This window comes from Elaeis guineensis, chromosome 2 (genome assembly GCF_000442705.2).
Source record: "Elaeis guineensis isolate ETL-2024a chromosome 2, EG11, whole genome shotgun sequence".
NCBI lineage: Eukaryota > Viridiplantae > Streptophyta > Magnoliopsida > Arecales > Arecaceae > Elaeis > Elaeis guineensis.
This window is the reverse complement of record NC_025994.2, coordinates 19999964-20016230: the sequence shown is the minus strand read 5'-3', so window position 1 is coordinate 20016230 and position 16267 is coordinate 19999964. Positions and strand designations below refer to the sequence as shown.

At 37.7% G+C, this 16267-nt stretch overlaps 1 protein-coding gene across 1 annotated transcript; it reads left to right on the top strand.

Moving 5' to 3' along the window:
• Positions 1-1359: 1359 nt before the first annotated feature.
• LOC105032633 (BTB/POZ domain-containing protein At1g30440) lies at positions 1360-8142 on the top strand. The gene is made up of 4 exons (XM_010907129.4): positions 1360-2276; positions 4922-4991; positions 5753-6952; positions 7269-8142. The coding sequence occupies exons 1-4, from the start codon at positions 2218-2220 to the stop codon at positions 7815-7817; spliced, it is 1878 nt and encodes a 625-aa protein (XP_010905431.1). The 5' UTR covers positions 1360-2217; the 3' UTR covers positions 7818-8142.
• Positions 8143-16267: the final 8125 nt, after the last annotated feature.

Below are 16267 nucleotides of genomic sequence, written 5' to 3'. Positions count from 1 at the left end.
ATAAATTATGATTATTATTGTGGATAGCCACCATGTTATCTATCTCAAAGATCAATAACTCTCCTTCATCATCGTAATGTATCGTGTATCACATTACAGTACCTCATCGTATTTCAAAATTGAATGAGAACAGGCTGTTCGAGATGGGTGATATACCAGTTATATACACAAATTAACCCAATTCTCATCTGTGGGCAAGACTGGGTCATCAGCTGTCCGTCATTTTTGATCAATACTTTTGAAGAAATTATTGCTGCATTGTGTGCACTACATGGTCGTGCACGCAGCCGATAACAATCGCTAGTTTTTATGGGCGTTATTCACCTGATGCACCCCCATAACAATCAGCAGCCGTGATTGGCCGCGTGCGTGACGCTTTATGCAGTGTGGGCGATAATTTCCCTACCCAGAAGGAAAGAGCATCACCAGTGAGTGCTGCTACTATTTAATGATTACTCCTTGAAAAGTGCTGCAATTCCAGAATCACCATGTACTCCACGTAGCGCCTGAAAAACGATGAGTCCAGGCCAACTCCGAGGTGCGTCGGAGTCGGCAAGCCGTAAACCAAAAGGCAAGCAAGCTCGGGCCACGTTCAGCATCCCAAAGCGTGGACAGCAACTCCTCTTAGCACCGTAGTTACCTGGCAACCTATAACAGTTTTAAATGCTCTACATGTATATCATTCCCCAATACTAATCAAGGGACCCACATCCATCCGACCGTCCAACAACTTGATCACACGGTGACAATCAATCAAACTGGGGTGCCTCTTCTAGAATCACATGGCCTTCTTCCCCGCCTTTAAATCTCTTTCTTGCTTTGACTTTTTTAATTTCCTCCTCCTCATCACCCACATGGCATTAGTTGTACAACATTAATTTCCACCAATATTATATTTACAACCAATAAATTAGCTACCCAAAACTGGTTAAATGACATAAAAAAATTATTTCTTCCTTGGATGGAGCTGTAGAGTTTAACCTGTTGCGTACTGCCAAGAGGGAATCTCTCTGCAGTGGAACCTGGAGTTCTGGAGTAAAATAACTAGGAATTGTGAGCAAAGAGAGGAGTGGAGAAGATTGGGGCTTCCACTAAGAAATAAGGCCAAAGACCCACTGCTTTTGAGGTTGTTCAAATAGTTCTTTAGTAGGAGTTTAGAGCCTCTGTGCTTTCTCCTATTCCTGTGCCTTTTGTTGTCTTTTTTGACAGATGGGCAGTGCATGGGTTGGTCCTTATTGCAATTGCATTTTGCTGTTTGGAAGTTTATGTTGAAGAAGTAGGAGAAAGGACAGAATAGAAATTGCCCTTTTGGAGGGTCTTCCATCCATCTCTTCTTTCCCCATTTTGGCTGTTTGGTTGGGGGAGGGGGGAATTGGGGAGTGGATTCCTTGTGGAAGTTGCTGGTCTTCGGAGTTTGTGGGTGCTGCCCTAAAGTTTGGTGCTGGAGGTAAGCGACATTGTTCCTCGGGGTTCTTGGTTTGGTTGGGATTTGTGTCTTTCGGTGCATTCCTCGTGTCTGAGGTTCTGGTGGGGGGATGGTGGTGGATTTGGAACTGCATTTTAGTGGTGGGATTAAGTCTGGGTTTTTGTTAAGGGTATGATGCCCTAGAATTGGTTCTGAGCTTGGACTTGGTAGCTTGGTGAAGGTTTAGGTGGTTCAGATGAGGAAGATCTCGCTTGGTACGTCCCAAAGTTTTGGATTTTGTGGTGGGTTAGGGCTGAGCTTTCTGGTTTCCGGTCTGTCTTTGGGTTTTCTTGGGTGATACATAACCTTGTATATCTTTTGAGCTAAATACTCGTAATGGTTTAACTGGTTTTTGGTTTCTGAAGGTGTTTCCAGGCTGAATTTTTCAGTTTTTTTTTTTTTTTTTTTTTTTAAAAAGGCTTTTCGCATATAGTAGAAGGATTGTGGTTTTGAAACAGAGTACGTATCTTTAAGAGCTTCAGGTCTTGCTGTTGTTAAGGTGATCTGCTTCTGTGAGATATTATAATTTCACTGTAGAGACTTGATGCCTTAGATTCAGGAGTCTGTTTAGAGGTTGGTATCACGGATCTGTGGTCCTTCAGGTTTTTATAACACTCTAGTGGAAGAACAGTGTGCTCTTAGAGATTCTTAAGGTGCTGTAGGTGCGACTTTGTTTTCAAGTGATACTTAGGCTATAGCAAGGTTCTCTTTTAGGTTCTTTGCGCTGTTCATCCCTTCTTAGGTTGAGTAAGATGGCTTGTATGAAGTTGGGATCAAAATCTGAAGCTTTCCAGCGGCAAGGACAAGCCTGGTATGCTGCATTCTCTTCCTGTAGAATTAATTGATTATATTATCAGAATGTTTTGAAACAGCCTTGTTATGCATTTATTTTGTTCTGCTTGTGGTATTATTCTGTATGATCAGTCAAAGTTAGTTAACGAGTTTGATCTGATAATCCAGGGTGTTTATGGGGAATGTAATTGCGTATACAACTTGTTAATTCTTGAATACTTTGTGGATCTAGGAACCTGTTTGCTACTTTAGCATTTGGTACATTTTATAAAATGGACCATAAACTTTTAAGTAGGACATAACAAGTATAATTGCGTATAATCTTTTCATTATGTGGACATTATTTTTTGAACTGCTCTGATAATGTATATTGGAAATTGGGGTTTCTAGTCAACCACTCCATAACCTTGTTGATTACTTGCTTCATCTACACCCTCTATGATTTATGCAACTTTCTTTGACTTGGTACTCCATATGCCCGGATCTCTAAAAACTATGCTCAAAATGTGTGATTGAATTTAAAGAATGATATCTTTATACCCCAAGTGATTTTTTCTTATATCATCATTTTTTTTTTCTTCTGCATAAATTTTCTGTAAAAACTATATTTGAGAGGAATCTGACGATACCAATTAATTCTCTGTTTTAAAACTTCAACTGCAGTGTTAATGATGAGTGGAAACCATATAGAAGGCACTCTTGTGGAAAATCTGCCAATTCAGAATTTTACCTCTTACATAAAAACATATTTTGTTATGACCTTTGTCAGCTGTGCAGTTGATTACCAATATTTCAGTGAATCATCTAATGCGATATTTTCTTTGGAGTTTATTTTCAAAGGAGTGACATCAACAGTGATTTAATGAAGCATTGAATAAAGGTTGACCCTTGGAAGCGAAAGGAATTAGGGGCACTTTCAAAGAGTTCGACTCCAATATTTTTTCCATGTCGAATTATACCTTCTCCACTAGTTTGTAATTATTAGATTCCTGTATAGCAAAATCAAATAGTTTGTGTGAAATTTGGTAAACCACAAGTAGTTTAGATAGATTGTAACATCACTAGAGCTATGTTCTAGTTTGAAAGCACATATGTTTGGGCAAGGAACAACTATGGAGCATGTGCAGCACAAAAGCTTCAACTATATCAGCCTTTTCTTTAAAGCAAGATCATGTCACTGTTGAATAGGTCTAAATTTGCTCTACAATTAGCAAACAACGCTTGTTTATATGCATTCTACCATACAACACAAGTGCATTCAGTGCTCAGCTATATGGTTGGCCGTCACAGGTGCAAGACAAATTAAATAAAGCCTCCCATAGTTTCTTCCGTTAACGTGGTTACTTGAGAGTGCCAATCAGGAGATAAAAGCTAAATCTCCCTTTATCTCAGGTTATCATAACCATTTTTCTCCAGTATACACACAGGTGCCCACCTTTAATGAAAGAGCACAGCTGTGCACTTAATATGCTTTCGCTCTTTCTATCTCTCATGGAGATATGAACATCCAATATAGCCTGTTCCTCTCTCTTGACGTATCATCATAAAACTTTTTGCTTGCAAGCACATTGTTTGCAAGATCATAATTGTTACCACTATTCTGCAAACTCATCTTCTGAACATCTTGTTAGATTTAAGTGGCAAGGATTTACAAGGTATGGCCATCTCCCTTCCAATTTGATTCTGCTGAATTTTCCTAGGCTCCTGATTTTGATATCTTAAATGCTTCATTAACAAGTATCTTCTAATCTTCCCTTAAAATGATTGCTATTCCTTGCATTGAGGTTCGCAGATGGAATATTTATCATATGGGTGTCATGTGAGACATGCTTGTATCTTCATGTTTGACGCATCTTAAAGGCGAATGAAATTGAGGAGTTGCAATTTCTCAAATTTTTTATAACTTCCGTGTTCGGGCAGTAGATGAGATGAGATTTGGCAGCACGTGGACCTGCTCTTATCTAGACTGGAATGCTAACACTACAGAATGTTTGAGTACAGCATGATACCCCATGTACTCCAAAATTTTAGCATCCTGCCTATATTTGCTTAAAATACTGGCACTTGGTATTGTATATTGATTATATTTTATCAAGGATATTTTTCTGCAAGTAATTGCTCCATAATCTCAACTATTCAACTGCTAAAAATATTTGTTGAAAGCTCCCAGACATCAAGTGTTGCACCTTTTTCATCATGCTCTTTAGATAATATGGGCAGAAATATGATTTCATAGATTGTGTTTTTGGAGATAATTGTGGGGTTCTGAGTGAATGCATAAACCCCTGCTGATCCTGACCAAATGCAAGAATTTCCTTAGGCAAATATTTATAGCTTAATTTGTGCTTTTATATAGTTTAAAGATTTAATCTGTTTAAACATGCTGTCAGTGTCTTGTTTATTTGGAACAGCCAGATATATATTTGTTGTTTTTAGCCAACTTTCTAGAAGCTTCAATGACTAATGCGTGAACATGCTGGGAATAGGTTTTGGAAATTTTTCATGACTGATGCTCAAAGCTCTGTAATGAACTTTGCATGCTTGTCTTGTCAGGATGATAAAAACATATATTTGGAAATTACCTTATGATGTATGATGATCCTCAGTGTCCATATTTAAATCTTAGTTGCATGAGGATCATTTATTGGCTAGTGTATTTTGCAGGTTCTGCACTACTGGGCTTCCTAGTGATGTTACTGTTGAAGTTGGAGACATGTCATTCCATCTTCACAAGGTAAAGTCTTCATTAATGAAATTAAACTGGTCCATACTCATTTGATGAGTATCTTTTGATTCTGTTCTAAATTGATGTCTCATGGTGCTATGATATCATTCTGTTGGGTCAGGCTATTGATCTCAGTTTTACGAGCATTTTTTTTATAAAAATTTTGGTAATGGAACCATCTATTTTCCAGCATTTTTTTTGTCAGAAGATACCAAGAAAATTGTGGATGTCCTTTTGTTATACAATTTCATCTTTTGTCAACACATATTACCAAAATGTAATTTTCCTAATAACCAGAACCATGAGTGGTCAATCTTACATGAGTGCATGTGTCTTCTTTCTTTTGGTTTTTTTGGGATTAAAGTACATATTAGTGAAATCTAAAAGGATATAATTTTGGCAATAAAAGTTTCTGTTATCAGATGTGTCAAGACTACATGTTAGTCATCCCAAAAGAAAATTTAGATAAGTGATTAAATCTGTGTATTGAAAGTTGTTTGGTGAAAAATATCATTACTATTTTGCTGCCCGATCTAGTCTATCAGCTTTCTTTCCCTGTGGGGAATAATCTTGGTAAGCATTAATTCTCATATTTCGAATAAGCATAGGTACAGAAATCTATAGTTCATATATGTGCTTTGATTTTTCTTTTGGAAGTTTGTCAAATGTAGCAATTTTATTTTTGTCTCCATTAGTTATGCAAAATGTTGTGTTCTGTTGTCTGTGACATCTTTTCTAATTTCCAATGTGGTAATAATTCTTTTCTACAGTTCCCTCTTCTGTGCAAGAGTAGTCTTTTGGAGAAATTAATCAAGGAGAAATCTGATGATGAGGAGGGCTGTGTCATCCAGCTACATGATGTTCCTGGTAGTGCAGAAGCATTTGAAATAGTTGCTAAGTTTTGCTACGGTGTGAAGTTAGAACTTACTGCATCAAATGTTGTGTACCTACGGTGTGCTGCTGAGCATCTTCAGATGACAGAAGAAATTGCAGAGGACAACTTAATTGCTCAGACTGAAACCTTCCTTAACCAAGTAGTACTCCATAGCTGGAAGGATTCATTAAAAGCACTCCAAACATGCGATGATCTTCTCCCGCATGCTGAAAATCTTCAGGTTGTAAAGCGATGCATCGAGTCATTAGCTGTTAAAGCATGCACAGATCCAAATCTATTTGGCTGGCCAATGATGGAGCATGGTGTCATGCAAAGCCCTGGTGGGAGTGTCTTGTGGAATGGTATAAGCACAGGAGCCAGACCTAGACAATGTAGTTCAGATTGGTGGTATGAGGATGCCTCCTCTTTGAGTCTACCCATTTATAAGAGGCTGATCTCGGTCATGGAATCTCGAGGCATCAGACAAGAGATAATTGCTGGATCATTGACTTATTATGCCCAAAGGTATCTTCCAGGACTGAATAGACGTCATAGTCTGGGACCTGTAGCTTTGACGGTTGCACCATCTGAAGAAGAACAGAGGCATCTGCTGGAAGAGATTGATAGCTTGCTGCCATTTCAGAAGGGTACAACATCAACTAAAGTTTTGCTTGGGCTTCTTCGCACTGCCATGATTTTGCGAGCTAGCCCATCATGCATTTCTAACCTAGAGAAAAGAATAGGAATGCAGCTAGATCAGGCCACCTTGGAAGATTTACTTCTGCCAACCTACTCATACTCTATGGAAACACTTTATAATGTAGACTGTGTCCAGAGAATTCTTGAGCACTTCTTAGCCATGGATCAGGCAACTGGCGGGGCCTCTTCTGGTTTGGTTGATGATGAGCAGCTGATGGGCTCGCCTTCTTTGACACCAATAACTACTGTTGCTAAGCTAATTGATGGATTCCTGGCGGAGGTTGCATCTGATATTAACTTAAAGTTGCCAAAGTTTCAATATTTAGCTGCTGCAGTACCTGATTATGGCCGGCCACTGGATGATGGACTTTATCGTGCTATTGACATATATTTGAAGGTAATTATTCTCATACTTTTTTGTGACCCTTCATTCCATATGCGCAACTCTTCAATAATAAGTAGCTCATACAATTTTTTTCACAAATAAATGATGTCAAGCTTCCTTTTTTTCCCTCCTGTGTATCAGAAAAATAGGCTCTCTCTATTGGAAATGCTTGTTTTGCCATATAAGATTAGTTTTATAAAAATAAATATGGATCTCTATCAATTTTCTTTCTAGAATATTATTAGGTACAATTTTCTTTCCTTGTCCTAATATTTTAGTATCAAATTGGACTTTGTTCCAAAACTTCGGTTCCCCAATACATGTACAGGCGCACCCATGGCTCATGGAATCTGATAGGGAACAACTCTGCCGCTTGATAGACTGCCAGAAGCTCTCCCTGGAAGCCTGCACTCATGCTGCACAGAATGAGCGACTCCCACTACGAGTGGTAGTTCAAGTCCTCTTTTTTGAGCAGCTTCAGTTGAGGACCTCAATTGCAGGATGCTTGCTTGTCTCTGACAACCTCGATGGGTCACGTCCTCTGAGGAGTGGCCTTGTAGGCTCAAGTGAGGGTGGTGGGTGGGCGACAGCTGTTAGGGAGAACCAAGTCTTGAAAGTAGGCATGGACCACATGAGGATGAGGGTATCTGAGCTTGAGAAAGAATGCTCTAGCATGAAGCATGAGATTGAGAAGTTGGGCCGGGGGTGGAGTGGGTGGAGCAGTGTCCCGAGGAAGTTTGGATTTAGGATTAAGTCCCAGATGTGCAGTGCTCAAGAGGGTTCTGTCAGCGAACAGCAGAAGAGTGGTACTGGGAAGATTGAGAAGCTGCAGGCGAAGCTTACAAAGCACAAGAAACAGTTGCCTACAGATGTGTAAACTTTCACGTGACTGCAATGTTATTTTTCTGTGCTTATTTCTTGCAGTGAAACTTTGAATTCAAATCCTTTTGGTCGCGCCTGTTTTTCTGCTTGCCTTTTCTTTTATCTTGGGCTCCCACCCTTTGTCTGCTATGGAACATGGGAATGTATGACCCTTGGTTTTCCTTTATGCTTCTTGTAAGTTGTATTTGTAATGCTGGAATTGCAAATTGGAAGACATGTCTTGGAAAAAAATGTTTCTGAGTCCTTGTCATATAAATTACTCGTGTAATGCCATCATCATCATTGATATTGCTGAAAAATCCAAAATGTTCTTTGGGCAACTTGTTCTTATCAATGACAAATATTGGGATGGAATTTCCAAATTCGTGATGGTATGATTTGAGTCGTGTGCTCATCTTTACTAAATAGCTCAATCTGTACCTTTTCTGTCTAAATTATTCTTAAGGGGAAGGTCTTATATTTAGAAGCTAGATGAGAAATAGAACGGGCACGGAGACTGAGTATGATTGGATTCAATTAAAAAGGTGTTGTTGCAGTAACTAGTTATCAATCCATGTTTCTGAAATCAGATAAGTAGATGAGCTTTTACATTCCACGTCTATTTTTGTTTTTCTTTGATTTTTTTTTTCTTTTTGTTTTGTAGTTTGTTTTTTAGAGGTTAGGATAGAATACCAAGTGTTTGCTTTAGACCAAAATGGTCCATAGGTCTGGAGACCAGAACATGAATTTAAGGTAAATGCATCTTGCTATTTTTTGTATAGCATTTGAGTAGAGCCTACCAATAGGGATTTATCCGGACAAGCCTATTCCCCAGTTGCCTGTCCTGTGGTTTCAAAAGGCTTGTCCCATTTTTCAATTAAACATAGATCCGGGTAGGTATGGTGCCAGTTTGTTTCTATTTTGCTGCTGAAGGAACTTTAGGAATTCTAGTAACGTCCATGTATTGAGTATTGTCAGCTTTGATGGACGAAGCCGGATGTGCTTTTAGCTTTTCAGTAGGTAACATCTTTGGATGTGATTTAGGTCCTACACTCATCAGACCAACAGGTGCTCCAAGGCAGTGCAGGACCACGGGGCTACCATCATGGCCCATGAATTTGGTTTCTGGGCTCCCAGGTATCACGGCTCTCATTCCGCGCGATTCATGGATCATGATGGTGATCCAATGGTCCCGATGGGTGTGGGGACCTAAACCTCTCTCAATCTCTTTGGCTTTTGGGAAACTGTGCAAGTCCAGTAGACCTGTTCACGAGCCACGCTGGGCTTGGCCGAAGGCATACCTTAATGCAGTCAGGCCCAAGCCTGCTACTTGTTTGGGGTTCGGATTTCGGGCTAGGCCTCAGATTTCCTGGACTTGTTCATCTGATCTTTTACCCATGGCAACCATTATGATGTGGAGGTGGACATTGAGTGCAGTGTCAATGCGACTGGCATCATGGTGGGTTTTGATGAGGATGTTATACTAAGGATGATGATGCTAGACTCGTCGAAGAAGAAGGTGAAGAGGACAACGATGTGATCTAGGTGGTGGGCACAGAGCATGAAGGCCATGACGGCATTGTAGGTAAAGATAGTGGGGCGTATGGAGGAGAAGACAGCACCGTAGGTATAAAGATGTTAATCAGATACACAAAGTTTGCAGGTAGTTTCCATCACGACCAACATGTCTCTTGCCCGCCACATGACTTGAAAGATGAACTCCATGCCATCACTGTCCACTTCGACAGCCTTATACGTATAATACCCAATCTCATCCAAAATTGTGAGCTAACTTCGAGTATCTAGATTTATCCAATTTTTCTCATGGATCTTTTCAACTTGAACAAATCTCTATAATATCCTTTGATCCATTTTTGGTTCTATAGCCAATGTTTGACCCATGCTCTTTACTATATATGATTGTGCAAATAAAGTATAATTATAGTTTCTTAACTAGTTTTGATATTAAATATATCAAATGGCTTTTAAATAGAGTTGATCATGAGCTAAGTTTGGGCATAGAAAATATCAAATTTTAAATAGAATTCCAAAAGCTGACTAAAAATGAATAAAGTTTCGACTGGAGGCCTGACACATGATCCCACTTCTAACTTCTCCAACCAAATATTTCAAGTTTAAAGCCTCATTCTCCGTTCAGAAAAAGAAAAAGAAAAACCCATAAAGTTCTTCATCTTCACTGTAAAAACAAAATAATAATAATTACTAGAACATATCAACACATAGTCAAATAAAACCACATTTTATGTAAGTGCAATTAGCTACACTCATTTTAATAACATTGGTTTAATTAGAGTTTGATGTCGACAACTGAAACTTAATGTGCTTTATATCCCACCTATTGATGTGTTTGAGCTGCAAATTCAATGGCTGAGTTGCTTGAAGGATCAATCCAAATGGAACCAAAGGAAAAGGCTGCACATACTGGTCGCGAAGTGGAATTGATATTCCCATAAACCACCAGATTTGCCAAAAATAGTTATTTCTTAGAATTTGCAAGGAAAACAATTGATCTATTATCAGTTTCTTTTTGATATCATTCATTATTCATAAGCAGATTATTATTTAGCAATCCAACAATAGCTTCAAGTAAATTAATATTAGAGTATCTTCACTGTTTGTCAACCACGTCGTCAATTATTAGTTTAACATCAAATGTGCAGCCGACAACAAATAAACATCACTTATCCTTTATTTGTATAAAGCTGAATTCTACTTCTCTTTCTAATCAGTTAGTTCCTGAATTCATTGACAAACTTAATGCTTTGATCGAACAAATTCTGATCCTATAAAACTGGACCTCTTTATTTTGAAAGAATCTAAGTGTGACTGTCATTGTGAGAGGCATCAAACTTAGCAAAGTTGATATCAAGCAGCTATTTCCCAATCTCAACCTTGCAGGGAAAATCCAATTTCATCCTCATTAATAAATCCTATTTTTGTTCATAGCATGATCGGCTCGATTGTTGATAGAATCCCTATCATTTTTATTTTGAGTCCTGTAATTTTTATCTTTTGAGTCTTGTAAAAAATTTGATCTTTAAATTTGGTTTGATTTGTAATTGAGTCCTGGTTGGAGTCAACCATATTCAATTCGAGTCAGTCATCTTGAAGACGCACGAATTTGAATCAGATTCTTTTCTGGTTGGGCATTTGAGATTGGTTGTGTGCGACAAAACAAAAAGAAAAGGGATGTGCATGCAAGAATGAGTAATCTGATTTCTTTCTCATCGTAATCCTTTTTCAACGCCCCTCCCTATTTCACGCACAGGATTTAACGCCCTCCTCATTTGGAGATTTTGCACCTTCCTTCTATTTAGGTTGTTAGAGTTTTTTTTAAAAGGAAAACAAAGGGTCTTGCAAAGAATAGATGATTAAGAATAATATTTCTGTTTTCTTATCTCTACGTGTTCTTTTCTCCCTCCCTTTTTCCATCTATTATTCTTCTTTCTTTTATCCCCCTCTTTCCTCTCTTCCTCTCTTCCTTCCTCTTCTCTACTATCTCTCTTCTGAATTTCCTCAAGGTTTGAAGGTGAAGAATGATGACTCCTCAACGAATCCCATCAAAACCCGTAGGATCCCAACCAGCATCTCCCTTCCCTATGATTACATCCTCCTTATGCTACCATCAGCCATTCAAGGATCCAATTTTAATGCCTCTTATTTTCTATTCTCCCATATTGTTATCATCCTTTAATAGATTCAATCCTTTCAAGATTGCTGAAATTAAAACTTAACTTTATTATTGTTGGACAGTTCTTTACAAGTTTGGATCGGATCCCATGACCTTGGATAACGGAAAGATTTACCAACAACCACAGCCTGATTTGATGTCTGAATCCTCTCTCATCCAGAAGTCTTCATCAGCGTGTAGTGAGATCTTTTGCTTCTAAATAGATTTCTGAGTAGATCGTTATTGTAGAGAGTTAATCTCTTATTTTTTTATTGGTTAGATCTAAAATCGTTGATCTGATGCCCTAATCTTAGACGGTTTCTTAATCGTCTACGGTCCGAATCTAGATCTAGGGGTAGATCAGCATACATGCACATCAATGGTCTTTTCCAGATTTTAGCATAATCATTTTCTTAGTTTTTGATTTGCTGGCTATCTATTAATTATTAATAAATTTGAATGCATACTTCTTCTAGAACTAGTCTCGTCCCACGTCAATTTGATATCAGAGTACGATTAGATTAGGGCTAAATTTTTATATTTAGATAGTTTTCTGCATCAAAACCTGCATACTGGTATCCTGCGTAGTCCTTAGAGGAACTACGATTTCCATTTCTAGAGACCTCAGAAAATTTTCAAATTTTTTGTGTAGGTTCTAGACTTGATGTTAAGTGGGATTTTAAATTTCATAGGAATCTGAAACCATTTAATTCTTAAAGACCCTTCTGAAAAATCTTACATGTCCTGACTTCTGCACCTAAAAATTGTTCAGAAAACTATTTGCACATCCTTGAAAGAAATAAACTTTTCCATCTATAGGAGAATCAAAAATTCATGAAATTTGATGATTTGGAAGCTAGATTTGATAATGAGATTTCCATGAGTGAAAATTTAAAAAATAGATTTGGGATTGGTGCCAGATTTATTTGTTAGTTGAAGATTAGCACATAGAATTTTGTGACCTATCCTATTTTGCGCAACCTATGAATAAAATAGAGTTTCACACTTGAAACATCCAAAAACTCCAAGACTTAGTTTTTTGGAATCCTTACTCGATAAGAAATCTAGTCATACTTTGAAAACTATCCTCTGAGAACCCTATAGCAGAACCTCAATCAGAGGATTCTGTTATCCAAAATAGAATTTTTGAGAGTCTGAAATTTTCTGTACTTAGGAATAATTTTTATGTTTGTTTGAACTTCATATTTTCAGTAACTTAGTTTCAATTTCTAATTTGATAACTTAGTTGATGTTGTTTATTTCATTTTTGGAATCAATGTATGCATCTTGTTTGCATTTATAAGCTATCCTAAGGGCACTCCCATTATAAGATAAGAGAAGGATTTTATCACTTTTGTTTGGCCCAAAAACCACCAACCTCATGTGCATTGACCCAAGACTAAGCTAAAATTAATTAGATATTAAAAGAATAGGATCAAAACAAGTCAAATTCAGTTGCTACGATGAATCTTAGTATGAGTTTGGTCTACAATTGACTTCGTAAGCTGGTGTCTAAGGCAAGAAGTATAAGACAATGCCTATGTAAATTATAGTTACTTAATTAGGACCTCACAAGAGTGAGGGGAGCCTTCCACATATTCCACCTTTTACTTGGACAACCCAAGGATTTGAATATTGATCTACTTATCCTTCGGTTGATTCATAGTGATTTGAGCTTTTAGATCTAGAAAACTCCTAAAGTCGGTTGTATTGCAAATCGATGGTACTGTATGTCTACTAAGTTCGAAGCTAAATATCATCACGGAATGGATTTTGATTTTATCACAGTCTTTAAGGACATTACCAAAAGGTTAAATACCATAGGTGGTTCCGTCGAAAATTTGAATACGAGAGTAGGGACCCTAGAAGAAGAAAGAATGAATAGCATGAAAGAACATGTTAGGATTACCCCTCCCCTAGATATATTGGTAAAATGTGGTGCACTTAGCCATGTATAAGAGACAAGAGCCCATAAGTACTTGGGATGAGATGAAAGATAAACTTTATGAAAAATATCTTCCTACCTCTTATCAGCAGCATCTCCTGGACCAATGGTAAAGGTTGACCCAAGGTAGCAAGTCTGTTACTGAGTACATCACCAAATTCGATGAATACCTTATGCGATGTGGTGTTAGTGAAGACCCATCTATCACTTTATCATGATTTAGAGTTAGTTTAAGGGATGACATATAGAGAGAACTGTTCATGCATGTGGTCTATAGCTTAGAACAAGCTTATCAATTAGCACAGGATTATGAGAGGTTCCAAAGGTTGTCGATCATCTGACAACTTGAGTCACGTAAACCTGATATTTTGAACCTAGATCCAACCTTAATCAGACCCCTAGATCTGGCTATAATCAAATTCCAACCAATCGTTCTCCACCTATTGGTCCCCCACCAAGAAAGAATGATAAAGGCAAAAGAGCCTTTATAGAAAATTCAAGAGGAAGCAGTTCAAGAACCTGATACTTTAAGTGCAATGGGTTAGGTCATATTTCTAATCAATGCCCATCTCAAACTCTACACATTGAAGAGCCCGAAGAAGAGAATCCTGAAAATCTTTTAGGAGATGAAGAGGTATACATAGCAGAAACTGAACCAAGTGCTTTGGAAGAAGTTGACCTTGAAGAGAGAATGGGTGTAGTAAGATGCATTTTAGTCCAGCCAATAGAAAGTGAAGATTGATGTAGGACTACTATTTTTCACACTTTCATAGATCAAAAAAATAAAGTATACAAGATCATCATTGATAGTGATAGCTGCATCAACACTATTTTGACTGATGCTATGTCAAAACTTGGTTTAATACCCATAGGTCATCCAAAACCATACCAGATCGTCTGGATAGATGCATCATCCATCCAGTTAGGCACCATTGTCTGGTCCTTATTAAATTTCAGTCTTACTAAGAAAATGTCTAGTGTGATGTTATGCTCATGGATGTAGGAAGCATAATACTAGGAAGGTCATGGTTGTTCGATCAAGATGTAATACTTCATGACCGATCCAACTCGTGTACGTTCATGAACAGAGACAAAAAAATTATGTTATATCCTTCACTCCCTAGGAATGTAAAGAAGAATGGCCTTTTAGAGTCCAAAGAAGAAAAGTAGAATAAGAGTTTACATTTAATCAGTGCAAAAGAATTTGAAAAAGATTTTAGAGAAATTTTTTCTATTTGGATTTTAGTTGTTAAGAAAGTTAGCATAAAGGACATAAATCATCACCCCCAGGAGATAGTAAGCCTCCTTAAAAGCTTTAAAGAAATCTTGTTCTGGGAGCTACCTTGCCTAATCTGCCCCACTATCGCCTTAATCCCACAGAGCACGTTGAGCTGAAACATCAAGTAGAAGAACTTCTTAGGAAGAAATTTGTTAGAGAAAGTCTTAGTCCTTGTATGGTTCCCGCACTCCTGACTCTCAAGAAGGATGGAACTTGAAAAATATGTGTGGACAGTCAGGCAAGTAACAAAACAATAATAAGGCATCAATTTCTAAATTTCCAGCTTGATGATATGTTGGACATGATCGCTGGATCTAATGTATATTCCAAAATTGATCTAAAAAGTGGGTATCACCAAGTGCAAATTAGGTCTGGAGATGAGTGGAAAATAGCTTTCAAAACTAAAGATGGTCATTATGAATGGTTGGTCATGCCATTCGGCTTGTCTAATGCCCCCAGCATGTTTATAAGACTCATGACTCAAGTGCTACGACTATTTATGGGCATATTTGTGGCCGTGTACTTTGATGATATTCTCATTTATAGCAAGACTAAGGAAGACTATATAGAATATTTCTATGAAATGTTCCAAACTCTTAGAATCGAAAGCCTATTTGCAAATCTCAAGAAATATGACTTCATAACCACACGTATTGTTTTCTTAGGTTTTTTTGTGATCCCTAATGGTATGTCCATGGACCCTAAAAAAGTTCGTACAATTAGAGAATGGCCTGTACCCCAAAACATTCACAATGTCAGGAGTTTTCATGATTTAGCGGTTTTTTTTTCAAAGATTCATTAAAGGATTTAGTACAATTGTAGCTCCTATTACAGATTGTATAAGAAAAGGAGCCTTTGAATGAACCAAGATTGCTGATCAAGCTTTTCACGAAATTAAGGATCGTATGACCAGCACTTCTGTGTTATGCCTGTCAGATTTTTTTAAGATTTTCGAAGTTGCCTATGATGCATTCGAGGTAGAAATTGGTGGAGTCCTTAGTCAAGAGGGACACTCTGTGATTTCCTTTAGTGAAAAGCTAAATGATACTAAGCACAGGTATTTCATCTATGATAAGGAGTTCTATGCGGTGGTCCAAGTTCTCAGAGTCTGGAGGCACTATTTGCTTCTCCAAAAATTATTTTGTATTCTGACCATGAAGCTCTTAGGTTTCTCAACTCTTAGAGAAAATTAAATCCTAAACATAGAAAATGGGTTGAGTTCCTTCAATCTTACTCCTTTATGTTGAAATACCATACTTTTTTGATAACCATTCTGCTGATGCGCTCTCTCATAGGGTGGATATTTTATCGGCAGTAGTCATTGATAAGGATCAACTAATGTACTCTGTCAGAGAGTAGACCTTTTATTGGCAGTGAGTATTAAGATCACTAGCTTTGAGAAATTAAAAAAGGATTACAATGACTGTTGTTGCTCCAAAAATTAATTTTGATGATCACAAACCATTTGAGGGGACTACTAATGTGTTTCCTATCTTTGAAGATTATTTTTATGATATTTCAGGTAGTCCAAGAGATTGGATTTGAAAAATT